This window comes from Myotis lucifugus, unplaced genomic scaffold (assembly GCF_000147115.1).
Source record: "Myotis lucifugus unplaced genomic scaffold, Myoluc2.0 scaffold_631, whole genome shotgun sequence".
Lineage (NCBI taxonomy): Eukaryota > Metazoa > Chordata > Mammalia > Chiroptera > Vespertilionidae > Myotis > Myotis lucifugus.
The window spans coordinates 251,482-267,539 of NW_005871679.1; the positions used below are offsets into that span (position 1 = coordinate 251,482).

Below are 16,058 nucleotides of genomic sequence, written 5' to 3' on the forward strand. Positions count from 1 at the left end.
CCTTCTATAATTGAAACTTTGTTGACTTTTTCAGAGGCTACAGCCGGCTGCAGGAAGCTTGGCTTCCTCCATCACTGGACAACCAAACCTCCTGCTCGCTCCAGCTCAGTGGCTGTCAGCCACCATCTTGATTGGGTTAATTTGCATATAGTAGCTCTGATTGGCTGGTGGGCGTGGCTTAAGGCGTAGTGAAGGTATGGTCAATTTGCATGTTTGTCTTTTATTAGTGTAGATAAGATATGTATAACCGATGAACACAGACAATAGTATGGTGAGAGCCTGGCACTGGGGGCAGAGGTGGGCTAGAAGGGATCAGTGGGGGGGAGGTAAATAGTACATCTATATAACTTCAACAACAAAGATACATTAAAAAAGCAAACAAACCAGGGAACCAGAGAGGATCTTCCCCCTGACTTGATTTAACCTTGAATCCTCTTCTTCAACACTGCTTAACTTCTGATAGGTGTGCAGTCTATAAAACCAAATCAAGGTGTCTCCTGATTTTTAAACAAGGCTATATTTGAGACCCACATAAGTGATTTTTATAGCCTTTTAGTATATCTTTTTTCTATACTGTTTGAATGACTCAAAATTCATCTATAATTTCCACCCCCACTTCAGATAAGCTTTTGGTTACAACTGATCAGAAAATACTTTTTAAAGACTCCCTTCACTTGTGTCCAGTAGCTGAATAATTTTTCTTTCTGATTTTTGTCATTAAATTTTTCCAAGATTTCAGTGAAGTCTGTCATCCCTGGTCTTGTGCAAACACTTCTGAGACAGGCCTTAAAGGCTCGCTGACTGAGATCTTGAATGATCTTTCTTATAATAGTTTAACCTTAACATAATTTTTATATTTTGTACAACTTTGCTATCAGCTATAGTTTGTATATAGCTTTGGGTAATTTCAATTTGAATAGTAATACATTGAGTCTTTAAGTCTTATAATTCTGCAATGTAGGCATTGTTGAGCCATTTTTCCCATGAAGGAAACTTGCAAAAAAGGGAGGAGGTGACTTGCCCAAATTTAAGCCATCGACACATGCACAGCTGGCCTGCAACTCAGGTCTTCTGCCTCCACATTACACCCTTTGTCAACTGTGCCATGCTGCTATTTCCAGATGTTTTCAGTGGAAGACCACTCTACCAGCTGGTAATTCAAATTTGCATAATGACATAGACGTTGCCTCTTGCTAATATGTTTTTCCAATATTCACGAATGCAGAGTGTGCTCGACAATCAATGGTCTGAAACAACTGCAGCCTAGAATTTTTCATGAACTGCAACTCTAGCGGCTTCTCTTCTGTTAGTTAACAGGAGGTCAAAGGGTCCCAGGGTTGAGTGAGCCCCTTGAATCACCTACTGGGAATACGATTTCTCCGGGGCCAAGCACCTCTGGCATTCCTTTTCCTCTATTAACAGCAGTCCCCTGTTCCTGGTTTAACTGCTCAGTGTTCTTCCTGAGGCTGTTGAATAGAAGCTGACTTAAACCTGCTCTCATCTCAGAAACGGAAATCACCCCTGGGGGGTTCCATAGGATTCCGGCACACGCCCCTTTGCTTTACTTGGAAGATGTTTTGTTTTAATAACGTGTGAAGTCCTTCATTTAGAGCTGTACTTGACCTTTTAGCAGAAAATGCCAGCGAATGCTGTCAATGCTGCTCAATGCTCTGCGTGGCATAAAGAGATGAACGCGTGGAATAGCCACTCAGGTCCTATTTGGTGAAATGAGGGATGAGGGATAGGCGTTCAGTTAACCTTAGGAAAAGTTACTGCCGGGCCAGTGTGCTATTAGAACCACCACGATAAGATGGACCTTTGTTAAAGAGTTTCTAAGCGTTTAAAACTCCCTAAATGTTGGTAATTCCCATGTGCGTTAGAATCCCCATGGGCAGAAATCGGCAACGGTACCCTGTGGATGCTGTCCTTCCCAGGTTAGCATCTCTCAGCTGCAGCCACGCTTGAGCCACAGCTGGGTTGGGACTCTGCAGACCACAACAAGGGACCTGAGGGGCACAGCGAGACCAGGCAGGGAGACCGCGCTGCTTCCTGTCTGCTCTTGTCTTCGCGTTGGGGTCCTGTTTTGTCCCCATCGCTCCGCCTGTGTCCTCACCCCGCATTGGCCCTCCGTCCCTGCAGCAGGGGTGGGCCCAGGCTGAGTGTCTTTGCCACCCTGGCTGGCAGGACAGTCCTTTCACGCCCCTGGAAGTGGTGGGCACCCCTCTGGGCTCAGACACAGCCACAGGGGCCAGCGCTCAAAGTCCCTCCCACAGTCCCAACCTCTGCTCCGGCCCCAGCCCTGGAGGAGGCTGCTGCTTCGTGCCATCTCGAACTCCATGATATCAGTTTCCTCTTTGCTTTTTCCATGCAGTCGTCCCTGTGAAACAGCCGTGTGACCCGACCCAGAGCCACCTGGTTAAAGGAGACAGCAGCACGCTCTCAGGTCAGCTGAACGGGAGGCTCTGGGGGCAGGAGGGAAAGCTACAAGCAGCCGACGGGAGCAGGACATGGGCAGTGAGGAAGGACAGCGGACCAGCCACCTGTTCCTCTGTCACTGGGCCTTTGCTCCAAGAATATCGGCGTAAGCAATCAATTTCACTGTGATCGGTTACTGCTAACTGTGCTTAACCCACACCGATGAAGCATGAAAAACAATACCAGGCATAATGCTGATGATTACACATATGCCACTTCATGTACCCTCATCACAGCCTCATGAGGCAGGAATTAATATCATGCTCACTTCTGGAAGAGACAACAGGGTTTGAGGTATTAAATAATGTGTCCAAGTTTGCACCACCGGTAAAGAAAGAAAAACAAGAGCCATAAATACAAACAGAATTTAACTACGAGGAATCACTGGATAAAACTGTTCGCACTGACTTGTGAGCTATTTCCCTGGTCTGGACGCTCCATCCTGGGCATCTGTGTTCACAGGGGACTCCTGGCTGTGCCCACTGTGGCAGGTGCTCGTGCCTTTGCCAGCCCAGTGCAAAAAATGGAGGACACACTGATGAGAGCGCAGACTGCTCACACAGCCTGTTAGCAACACAAGCACAGCACACTTCTGCACACTCACAAGCCAAACAGGTTTCATATAAGACAAACGGATTATTTGGAAATTGTTCAGAGTCAGCTTTGTTGTATAGAGGAGAGGCATCTGAGAGCTTCAGACTGTAATTATTTGGCTGATTAAGATCTACCTATCTATTTATCTGTCATCTATCTATCTGTCATCTATCTATCTGTCTATCTATATCTATCTATCTATCTATCTATCTATCTATCTATCTATCTATCTATCTTATCTATCTATTATCTATCTATCATCTATCTATCTATCTATCTATCTATCTATCTATCTATCTTTCTATCATCTATTTATCATCCATCCATCATCTTTCTATTTATCTATCATCTATCCATCTATTTACCTATTTCTCTACCTATCTATCTTCTATCTATTGATCTATCTACCTATCTATCTATCTCTGTCATCTATTTATTCACCTATCTACCTACCTATCTATTTAATGATATCTAATCTAATTAATGATTTTATTAAACAATAATTTATATAAAGTAAAAAATGATCTTGGTTTCCTTTATTTTAAAATATTTTTATTGATTTCATAGAGGGAGGGCAAGGGAGAGAGAGATAGAAACATCAATGATGAGAGTGAATCATTGATCAGTTGCCTCCTGCACCCCTCCCCCCCAACTGGGGATCGAGCCTGCAACCAGTCCCCCAACAGCACCAGGCATATGCCTGACCAGGAATCGAACCATGACCTCCTGGTTCATAGGTCGACGCTCAACCACTGAGCCACGCCAACCAGGCTTGGCTTCCTTGTAAAGGTGAGAGGACTGGACCTGACCACTTGCCCAGAACTTGGCTCTCTTGCCATCTAGACCAAACTGAAATTCTTTACATTCGGAAGAAGTCACATGTTAGAAAATACTCAAGCAATTACAACGCTCAAACAATTTCACACTGACAGACTAAATGACAATGTACACTGATTGAAAACTCCAGTCATAGCAATTAGAATAATGTTCTGCAACTCAAAAAAAAGCTGCACTTGAAAATGTCTTTAAAGTTGTCAAACATGAAAATTTCCAAATAGTTTGAAGACTGTCTAAATGTTATGTTTTCTTCCCAGAAAACTGTGGTGCTTTCCAGGGGGAGGGGGGATGAAGAAGGAAAGGGTACAGGGGGATAAATGGTGATGGAAGGAGACTTGACTTTGGGTGGTGAACACACAATACAATATACAGATGATGTATATAGAATTGTACCCCTGAAGTCTGTATAATTTTATTAACCAATGTCACCCCAATAAACTCAGTAAAAAATAAAATAAATTATATTTTCTTAATATCTGTGGGTTATTTTAATGCTGCCAGAACTTCACATCATTTTTAGGACAAGTTATTAGAAGCTATTTAATATTTAAAATGAAGTATATTTTGTAGAAATGTTAGAAATGACTTGGTAAAATAATTTCTAAAAATTCCTATCTGGCCACGAAGGGATAATAGTGAAGTACCTGCTTTCTGCAGCGGCGGACAGTGGTCAGGAAGGCGGGCTGCGGGGCTACTTCCGGGGGCAAGGCTGCGCCTGGCACTTAGCCCCTGTGATTTGCATATTCACACAGCGGGTCGCTGACCACACCCATAGGTTATGACTGTAGCTTTGTCATTGATTAACCGTGTGACCCGGGAAAACCAAAGTCTCTTAAATGTACGGAGATGAAACAGTAACACAGACTGGTGTCCACGGGGAGGGAGACATGAAAGTGCCCGAGGAGGCAAAAACTAGCAAACAGAGCACCTTTCCTGCTTTGGGGAAGGGAGGCACCCAGAGAGGAATACACAGCAGAACCAAGGTGCCCTGGAGGTACCAGCGGAGGATTTGGTCGGGAAGCGTGTGCTCAGGGCTGCAGGGAAGTCAGGCAATGAGCCGGCTCGGGTCCGAGGAGAAAGATCCACACAGGAAGGTCCCAGGGGAAGCGGAGATGACCCGGGGCTGGACCCTGACAAGGGCTGCACAGTCTCTGCCCTCAGAGTTTGTAAATGTCCATCACAAACTCTTTCTCCAAGTTTGCCTTCCTGTACCTTGGGAATTTTGTTTGAATAAAACTTATAATTAAAGGCTTAAGAGATATTTACATCATTTTTGCTGGTCCCATGGCCTATGTACAGCGGCTCCTCACTTTGCATATCTCTGCATTTCAAGCCAACGTTGTGTTAAATAACACCAGTCCCCCACCAGCACCAGGTGCCTTTCAGTGTCCCCAGTGTGTGGACTGGGAGAAGTTTCAGGAAGCCCAGGCTTAGCTACTAGGTTCTCAGTCCATAGACCACGGCGCCCCCTGACCGACCCTCAGCCCAACACCTCTTTCGAGGGCTGTCAGGTCACCTGTCACTTGGGTCACACAAACAGCAGATGTGGGGGTGCTGTCTGCTCAGGATGAGCCATGTGGCATTTCACACAGTTGGATAACTTCAAGAGGGACGTGTCACCAAGAGGAAAGAGCAGCAGGAACTGGAAGCCCCTCCCGGCAGGGGCACAGCCTCAGGTCCCCGTCAAGCCCTGCCACGGGGGGGAGGGGGGGGCGCAGCCTCAGGTCCCCCCGCCTGGCGCCAGGGTGGAGGGTGTCTCCTCAGGTCCCCTGTCAAGCCCCGTGGGGCAGGGGGTGTGGCCTGAGGTTTTCCAGCCCAGAGCCGGGTCGGGGGGTGCGGCCCAAGGTCCCTCAGCCTGGCCAGGCACTATGCAGCCTCAGGTTCCTGTTGTCCGGAGTTATGGTGTCTGGGCTAATTTGCATATTCCTCTATTATATAGATAGATGCCAGACCAGTAAAATGTAAATATCATCTAAGCATAAATGTAATGGAAGTGGGATTGTAGGGCACATGGCCTAACCCTAACCCTAACCCTACAGCCAGGCTGACCATGCTTCTGGTTGACTCCAGATGTGGAGCCAGAGGGATTCAGGAAAAGCAAACCCATGGACGTGGATGAGGAAGGTGGGGAGTCCCCGGAGAGGGACACAGGGGAAAGAGCTCCCCACGAAGGACTCTGGGGCATGGTCCTCCACAGGCTCCCGCCGCCATGCTGACCCACCCTTGGGAAACACCCACTCGCCGGCTCCACGCCCTAAGTCAGGAGGAGAACCGACTGCTCGAACTATTTTGGAGAAGTCTTTTTTTGCAAAGAAATAAAACACATTAACTCTCAATATTTTCACCATTTTAAATCACAGTGTACTACGTAACTATTAGTTTTACTGTATTTCCTTGTACATTTATAGCCTAGAATAAGAGAGTTTTTAATGTTTTAACAAACATTTGTAAGGACCATGAAAAGTCTCGTTTTCCCACTGATTATTAGCATCACTGTGCACCGTCTCCTCTCCTGGCCCCACACTGTGCCGAGTGGGTGTAGTGTACTTCACAGAATCAAACCGATCTAGGCTGTTCAGTTGTCATATGAAAGCAGGTGTCTAAGGTTGAAGTCATTTTCTGAGTTTATAAAGCTCTGTCTTAAAAAATTCAAAGTTAACAACAGACCCGGAGAATAACTTTGGTTGATTAAATCTCTAAAATATTATGCAAATATCAGACACCTAATATTAGGCTTAAGCACCTAAAGTTGTACTTTATGTAATCCAGTAAGGACAATGAAAATAGGAAAAGCTGTTTAGATTGTATTTTGGGGGACTTAATAGTTTCTTTTCCTTTTACTATAAAATATTTTAAACACATTAATCAAGAATAGCCATAAATGAAATGTACAAAATACTTAAAAGATAATTTAAATCAAAGGGAAACAAGATGAAAAGTTTACATACCGATTGTAGAAATCATCTCTGTAGTAATCATAGTCGAAGACGTAACCACTAAGGGGAGAAACAAAAAAATTAGTTGACATTTGTTTCACACATTGATTTTTGGTACTAATTTATGATGTTCTAGCAAGCAACTTAGTCGCTTTATAAATACTTATTTTTCAATGTAATTATGTGTCTGAAGAGTTTTGCATGATAATGTTTCCTTGTCTATCACAGCGTGTCAGAGAACTGCCACATGTTTGACATGGTAGAGACTGATGTTGGTTGGAATGGAAGATGAGACCAGGAAGCAAAATGAAATATTTCAATACTTGTAATTAAACATGATTGAAGCCCATTTTTTTCCCTAGAGAAGATATAATATAGCTGTCTCTTCTTCCTAAGGTCTGTATAATGAGGCTAACCAATGAACAGAAGGAATCAAAATAGCACAAATGAAAGGGTTTAGGGGCCCATTCTCTCTAAGAATGGAAGTAGGATTGTGGTTTCCTCAGAAATTCAGCTTTTAAAACTCTAAACACTATGATTCAATACTTTTACATAGAGAAAATTTTTTAAAAAGGTCACTTTGGCTGAATCATACCAACTACAACAATATTACTGGGTATTTAAATAGGAATTAAAAAGTACATTTCAGTGATAAGATGGTTATAACTAAGTACCTTAAAGGGATATATTATACACTTTGCCCCCATGCACTATAGTGTGGAGTTGATAAAGCACTTTCTATGCAGTATTTTCTTTTAATCTTGTCCTCAAAACAACCCTGGCTGGATACTGTAACTGGAAGAAACTAAAGCGCAAAGGACCTCAGTGACTTGCTCAAAATTTAAAAAATATTGAATTTATTTTTTACTTATTGATTTTGAGAGAGATAGAGAAAGAGAGAGAGAGAGAGAGAGAGAGAGAGAGAGAGAGAGAGAGCTCTGTTGTTCCATTATTTATGCATCACTGGCTGATTCTTGTATGTGCCCTGACCAGGGATCCCCAACCTTGGTGTACCAGGACTACACGCTAACCAACTGAGCTACTCATCCGAGCAATTGCTCCAATGTTTACCACTAGGAAGTGACAGAGCCGACACTGGAGGAAAACACTTTAGAATCCAGGTCTGGAGCGCTGTGGTGACGCTGTGCGACCGCCCAAGCTGGGAGAAGTTTACTCTCACGCCAACCCTGTATCTGCTCTACAAGGAAGTGATTATTTTTAACATTACTCATTTATGTTGTCATAAAGCTTATGATTTTAGCCCATTTTACGTATGCAATTCAGCACCATTAGGTACAGTCACAATGTTGTGCAAACATCAGCACTATCCACTTCCAGAGTTTTCATCTTCCCAGACATTCTGTAACGCACCCTCTCCCCCACAGCCCTGTAACCTCCATCCTACTTTCTGTCTTTGTGAATTTGCCTAGTCTAGGTTCGTCCTATAAGTGGAATTGTACCATATTGGTCCTTTTCGTCTGGCTTGTTTCAGTTATCAAAACGTTTTCAAAGTTTATCCACGTTGTAGCATATAACAGAATTTCACTTCATTCCTTTTTATGACTGAATAATATAACAGTGTGTATATATCCTATATAATAAAGAGCTAATATGCTAATTAGACTGGACAGTGGAACGACCTTCTGGAACAACCTTCCAGATGATCTTCCAGAATGACCAGTGGGTGGGGCCTCAGAGCCTGGGTCGTGAGGCAGCCGGGGCTGCGAGGGCTGAGCCCATGCGCAGAACATGGCGGGTATCAGCAGCAGGCGGCCATCGGCCACAGTGGGATGGTGGAGCAGATGAGCGGGGGCACCAGACCAAGGCAGGGCACCAGTCACTGAAAATTCTTTGCTCCCATCCACTGCTTGCACCTGCTGCCCGACACTGGCCCTGATCACTCGGCACCATCAGTGGGTGTGAGTGGTGGCTGCCAGCCCCAATCGCCCCTGAGGGCTTCTCTACTTCCCCCTGCTCCTGAGGGGCAATCAGGGCAGCAGCTGCCACTCGTACCTGCTGTTGGCGCCATCCCCGCTCGCATCCACTGCTGGCGCTGGTCCCAATCACTCCACGCCATCACAGGTGCGAGCAGCGGGAGAGGGGCTGCTGGCAGACAGGGGACTGGGGGCCTCGGGGGGAGGGTGCGGAGATGGGCCGAGACCTGCCCCTGTGTCCACTGCAGCTTCACAGCCCACAGTTCCTTTCAAGGTGCATGAATTGGTGCACTGGGCCCCTAGTATATATATATCACTTTTTGTTTAAAGTCATGCTACTTTTACTCTAATTCATCATGAATAATTATTGTTTTAACTTATTTTTGAAGAATATGTTCATATTATAACTGGTAGTTTGTAACATTTGGCCAATGTCTCCCCATCTCTCCCCATCGCCAGGCCCTGCTGGCATCATCTAGCCTATTTTTCTGAGATTTTTTTTTCCTGATTCCACATATAAGTGGGATTGTGTAGTACTAGTCTTTCTCTGCCTGACTTATATGCCCACAAGACCCACCCAAGCTGTCCTGTTGGCCGGATGTCCTTCTTCGTGGCTGGGCAACGTTCCATTGCATAGGCACCACATCTTCCTTAGACTGCCATCTGTGGACAGGCACTGAGAAATGCTAATTATGTTTTATTATCTTTTTTCCTGAGACTCTTTTTTATATTACAACCTCAGACAGCAGAGCTTAACAGCAAGAAGAAACGATGACTCATGAACCGATTAATACATGTTCCTAATGTGGCAGATGGTGCTCATCCCATCCCTGCGTCTTCAGCCTTTAGGAAGCACTTCAGAAATGGAACAGCCTCTGGGAATTTAAAAATGAGCAAGAAAACTAATCCGTTTTTATTGTTCTCAGTGGCTGCTGAGGCGATCTGTCCATCCTACTTGCTTTGTTTCACCCTGACTGCTAAGGTCATTCACAAGAGCAGGTGAGACTGAGCATCAGGATGGTTTGACCTCCAACCCCACGTCTGCATCATGAACTCGATTTCGCCTGTCAAGCTGGTAATGAGATGAAATGTCAGGGCAATCATGATGAGCCTGCTTTTGTCTTGATGGTTTGAACTTTTAGCGGACACGTCAGGTTCAGCTCATTGGCTGTAAAATCGAGCTGGGTTTCCAAGGAGGAGGAAGAGATACAAGGAGATGAAGAGAGAACACCCCGGGTTAGTCTCATGCACTTTTCTTATGCTTTCTTGGGCCTTCCTGCCACCCCCCTCAATCCCTTTTTTTTTTTTTTTGGTCTTTTTTTCCTCCCTTGCAGATTGTATCTCTTTCATAAAAATCCCTCCTTTTTCTTTCTGTGCAAACCTCTACTGGAAATTAGCTGTCCAAAATGGCATCTCCAGGAGTCACATTGAAGTTTCTAGGGTACATTATGTATCCTTGAATTTTACTGCCAGAAAGACACTTGTCTTTCACTTTGAAAATATCCTCTTTGCCCTCCCCTGAGCCAGGAGGGCAGCTGCTACGCCTGGGGCTAATCTCTTTTGGCTTTTAAGGGAGGAATTTTTGGAAATTTCATTGCGGTAGTTTTGTATGACAACCTGGACCTTAGGCCACTGAAAACAAAGGATAATAAGTCAGGCTGTGCAGCACATTGTCCTGGAGGAAACTAAGTCCAGTAAATGTCAGCATTTCTGTCATTTGGGGGCGAAGCCAGTGGCAAGGAGCAGTGCTTGATTTTCTAGAAAAGTGGAATGAAAGTATTTGTAACCCAAATACTTTGTATTTTCATTTTTAAATCTGGTACACATTCATGACTTTTATTCTACCTTTCAATGTAGCTTTAATCTATTTGCTCACATTTCTTTAAAATTTAATGAGAAATCAGAATTGGTAAAGTAATTGTTGAGAGTCATACAACACACACACACACTTTCTTTTATTACTGAAGATTAAATGAGACCTAGTAATGTTTCTGGAATTTCATTTAAACTTTTTCATTTATATAAACTTTTTCATTTATAGAAGAAGAAATCACCACAACTCATTGGGTTTTGCAATATATGAGATCCATTTTCTCTAATCCCTTTGTGTTCATAAAGTCAGCTTAGTATGAGTAGACTAATACACAAAAGTATTCTTGGTATTTTCCATTATGAAACTTCATTAAAATATAATCTGAAGAATGTTAACAAACTTCTTAACACAAGGGGGGAGCACTTTAGTGACTTCTTAACAGACACCCTGTCAATAGTGACTATTACCGGAGCTTCTCAATGACTGCACCGGGCTCTCTAAGAAAGTAAGTTGAATAATCAATTATTGAGTACTTATTGTAAGCACAATACTGGGAGTTGTCGATAATATAGGCGGAACATGGCTTCTAATCTCAAGGAAAGTCATTCTAAGTGTAAGTGATCAGACAAATACACACGAGACCATAATTCAAAGCAGAATTTCATAAGTGCCAAAATAGAAATAAACACTACTAGGAGAGCTTGTAGGATGTGGTTGGTGGGACACAGGGATCAAAGATGTCATGAGAGAGAGGGACTGGGCCTGGTCCTTCTAGCTGGTTGGAATCAGCGGCGGAATCAGATGGAGAATGTGCTTCAGGAAGTTCATGGCTTTCTAGCACCCTCCTCTCAGTGCGCTTGCGGGAGTCCTGCGTGCAGAAGTGACGACAGGCGCTCACTGCCTGAGTGCGGAGCTCCCCCCCGCCCCCCCCCCCCCCCCCTCCGCGGACGTGTCCTCAGCGGCACCAAAGATCCTGCTCTACCCGTCATAGAACTGGGCGTAGGCTTCCAACTTTCAGAGTACATACAGATAGTTGAACAGATTTGTAAACTTAGCCAAGAAATATGCAGACAACATCTGTCCATTTTCATATGTATAAATCTGTACATTTACTTTGGAGTGTGTGTGTGTGTGTGTGTGTGTGTGTGTATGTGTGTGTAGTGGATACACACATGCATAGATTCAAAATTCAAAAACAGTGAGTTAAGTTATTTAGCCTAAACATTATTGACAAAATATTGGATTTACTCCCAAGGACCTTTGGATTGGGGAGTGGGGTGGGGGGCTGGCAGCAGGAACTAAAGGATTTATAAAATTCCAGGCTATTGTGGACTAGGACCTGGCAGCTTAAGAAGATCAAGTGCCTAAGAAGTTCAAAAGATTAAACAACCCACCCGCCCCGGTCAGAGTCCGGTCTCTTACTTGCTGTGTCAAGCTTGCTGTCTCACATTTGAAGGGAGGTGACTCTAATGGAAAGATGTGTGAAGGGTGAATTCTGGGAACAAGAGGGAAGGAGAAGGAAAAGAAGAAGAATTCTTTTTCTCTCTTCTGGCTGAGCTAGCGAGGGATTCTGGTTTTGGAAGCGTCGCCTGAATGGGGTACGCTTGTTACCTTTCCCCAATAGGCTCTCTTGGGAAGAATAGTTGCCCGTGGGATTCCCAGCTGTGTTTCATTTCCACTGCTGTCTTCTGGTTTAGAATGAATGAAAATAAATATCTAAATACAACACTCTCCGATTCATGATTACTTTCTAAAGCTGCCATGAGGATGAACATTTATTTTTATAGACGTCTTGTCACCTTTGATGAGAGAACTGTAAGTATGACAGCAGGTGAACCAAGCACCCAGCCCCTTGGAAGGCCTGGCCTGGAGATGCAGTCTTGCCTGGAGCAGCGACACGGGCTCCCAACAGGCATTCCTGGTCTCAAGTCTCTCCCAGACCCCCACCCACCACATACGCTGCTAAGGAATTAAAAGCATTCTTTTTACAAAGTGTCAAAATAAACAAAGAACCGCAACAGCACCTCTCCAGCTGCTCTGCATGACCTCCAGGTAACCTTGAGACTGCAAACTTTATTTCCCTCCAAAATGCAGGTGCTCCTTCCAACAGTCTTCAGCAGTGTGTCCCATTACTCCTCACTCAGCCTGCCCTTCCCAACCCTGCGCTCTGTGTGGCCCAGCGAGGCTCCTTGCTCTCGGAGAGAGACCCCCCTCTCCACAGCCTTAGCCTTAGCTGGACTGGTTGCTCAGCAGAAAGTTCCCTGTTAGGGGTTCTGCTCAAGGTGTGCACCTGTCAACGTGTTGTATCTTCATTGTGTTGAATAGGCATCCATACTTAAAGGCCTAACTCCTTGTCTTCAATGAAAAAGTTTGTTGAGTTGGACTAAATTACACCTCCTGTGCTATTGTTTGTTTTTGCTACTTTGTTTTGCTGGTGTTATTGTTTGATTGCTGTCTTTCTGAATTTGTATTGGACTCAATGCTTGTCAGCCCTCTTCTGTTCCTGTCACATAGCTAATCTATACAGATTTATTTCTGTTAGCCTTTTCCTTCACAGACCAGCCTCTCCATCCCATTAATCACTCCTGTCTTCCTCCTTTGAACTTAATTTACTTTGTCTGAATTTCTCGATGCTGAAGTTTCCACAGTAAGATATTCCAGGAGGGCTCATGGCAGAATCCTGCTGGGTACGGCCATCTCTTGTTTTAAGCAGATTTAGTCATCAGTGTGCAGGTGTCATTCTTGTCACGTCTGCAGTCTTCTGGCTGAAGATGGTGTGGAATTGGCTGTGCGTGCCTCTGCCTCACTAAGGGGAGCCTGGGAAGGCAGGTGTGTGCAGTCACCCAGGAGATACTTTTTGAACTGAATGGTACACATTTGTGAGACTTTCTCCCATAACATTTATTATTATTATTATTATTTTTTTGTAAGAAAACAACATATCTACACTAGAATGCTTAAACATCTGAATATTTAATTTAGAATTTTAGACCATTACAATGGCCATCTTGGGTTAGACTGTTCTGTCATTTTTATTTTTTAAAAATATGTTTTTATTGAGAGCAAAGGAAAGGGAGAGAGAGATAGAACATTGATGAGAGAGAAACATCGATCAGCTGCCTCCTGCACACCCCTATTGGGGATCGAGCCTGCAACCTGGGCATGTGCCCTGATGGGGAGGGAATCCAACTGGCGCCTCCTGGTACATGGGATGGTGCCCAACCAACTGAGCCACACCGGCCAGGTTGTCCTGTCATTTTGAAGTTGAATGTGGCCTGTAGGATCTAATGGTGAGTTCTGAATGTGGCCCAGTAACAATTTCACTGAAGAAACAATAAGATATCTAAAACCATGAAACATTGGGGGTTGATTTTTTATCTTAATATCTATCTTAGTTGGCATGCCAAAATATAGCTGCTCAAGGTATTCCCCCCCCCCCCACCCCAGACAGACACATAAGCTCTTAAAGTATAAGTGATGCCCATCTTTTTCTGGTATTTGGCAGCGACCGGTTAAACTGTGATAACTGATTTGTTCTGCAGAATTAAGTGGGAAATCTTTTGAATCAAGACGTATTCTGTACTTTAAAATGTCATTAAAAGTGTGGAAAAGGTCACATTTTGAGACGGATGAAATAAAGATCAGTCATTCCTGGCTGGTGAACAGACTCTAATTGGGAAGCGAGGCTTTAAATCCTCTGCCAGCAGATCTGAGGTTCACACGGCCTCTAAAAGTGAAAATAACTTTTGTGCACAGAATGATTGCCCTGGATCACTAAGCTATTATTTAGACATTCATGGTGATTGTAATATGAAACTCCAAAGAGAAGATAAAGCAGAAGTAAGAGGGGCCCGTGGTGTGGGAGGGGACTCAGCAGGGTCCGGGCTGCCCCTCGGCCTCCCTGGGGGTGAAATGCAGATCTTACAGAGAGTGTGAACTTTAATGAAGCCAGTGAAAGTGACATTGGGGAGCCACTCTGATCCCCAGCAAAGCCATTTATAGCTGATGATGTGGGACAACGGAGAGAGAGTCAACAAGGATAATAAAGTGAGACTACCTGCTGGATCAATTTTGAGAAATGGAATAGCTGGATCGTGGGTGATACATACATGGTTAATGGTGGCAAATATGGCCACACCACCTGTCTATCAATAAGAGACTGGTCAAAGGTGTGGAGTATTCATACTGGAGAATGTCATGCAGCTATCAAAACCGACGAGGAAGCATTTAGTAAGCTGGTGTGGGTGCGCCGTCATGTGCAGTGAGAAAATTGACACCCATTGGGTCCAGCTGACACAGAGCAGCACCCTGCCCTCCTGGCATCCTCACTCGCAGCCCCTCCTCTCCGTGCCTCAGGGGCTCCGGGGCACCCAGTGTGGGGCCCAGCGCTGGAAAGAAACATTCTTTCTGCAGAGCTGGCCACAGAGGCATGGAGAGTTCTGGTTAGAGCAGACACCACACGGTCAGGAAACATTACCCTGTAGTCACACATGTTTACTGAGTGCCACCATGCCGTATGCATCACCCCTGTAATCCTGAATTCAGCCCTACTCAAAGGTGAGGCCACCTCCTCAGGTTTGCTACCTCCATCCACTCAGACCTGGACCAGGGGCCACAGTGGCCTCCAAGCCCATCCTCTGTTTCCATTTTCAATCCCCTCCCCTAACTCCTCTTCCCAACTCTTTCTAGACATCAGTCAGATCCACCAGGCAATCCCGGGGATGGGCCAGAGGCTCTGAGCCGGCCCTGTGGACAGACTCAGGAGAGGAGATGGGCTTCAAGAAGCAGAAGGAGACACAGCCAACCCTCCCTGTGCAGAGGCTGAAGGTGACTCAGTGGGAAGGAGGCCGTCCCCAGGACTAACCTGGGACATGAGCTGAGGATGAGGGCATCATTGGGAAGAAGCCTGGGTTCCTGACTCTCTCCATCTAGGAACACTTGGTTTGGGGTGGGGGTCATCCCTTCCTGTGTGTCCTGAGAAGGTCATCCCTTCCTGTGTGTGTGTGAGCAGGTCATCCTTTCCTGTGTGCGTGTGAGCAGATCATCCCTTCCTGTGTGTGTGTGAGCAGGTCATCCCTTCCTGTGTGTGTGTGAGCAGGTCATCCCTTCTTGTGTGCGTGTGAGCAGGTCATCCCTTCCTGTGTGTGTGTGAGCAGGTCATCCCTTCCTGTGTGTGTGTGAGCAGGTCATCCCTTCCTGTGTGTGTGTGAGCAGGTCATTCCTTCCTGTGTGCGTGTGAGCAGGTCATCCCTTCCTGTGTGCGTGTGAGCAGGTCATCCCTCCCTGTGTGTGTGTGAGCAGGTCATCCCTTCTTGTGTGTGTGTGAGCAGGGGAAAAATCAAACAAGCGTGGGAGAGAAGGTCATCCCTTACTGTGTCTGTGTGAACAAGTCAAGGGTTTCTGCGCGTAAGCGTTATAACCCTACCTCGATGCCAGCAGCGCCCTTGCCATCCGCGCATGCGTGCTCTG

At 45.2% G+C, this 16,058-nt stretch overlaps 1 protein-coding gene across 1 annotated transcript in view; it reads right to left on the bottom strand.

Moving 5' to 3' along the window:
* Positions 1 to 16,058, bottom strand: part of RALYL (RALY RNA binding protein like) — a 113,876-nt gene that overhangs the window by 52,452 nt on the left and 45,366 nt on the right. The window contains exon 3 of the mRNA XM_023746166.1: positions 6,855 to 6,902. Within this exon, the coding sequence (XP_023601934.1) occupies positions 6,855 to 6,902 (48 nt within the window). The remainder of the gene's footprint in view (positions 1 to 6,854; positions 6,903 to 16,058) is intronic.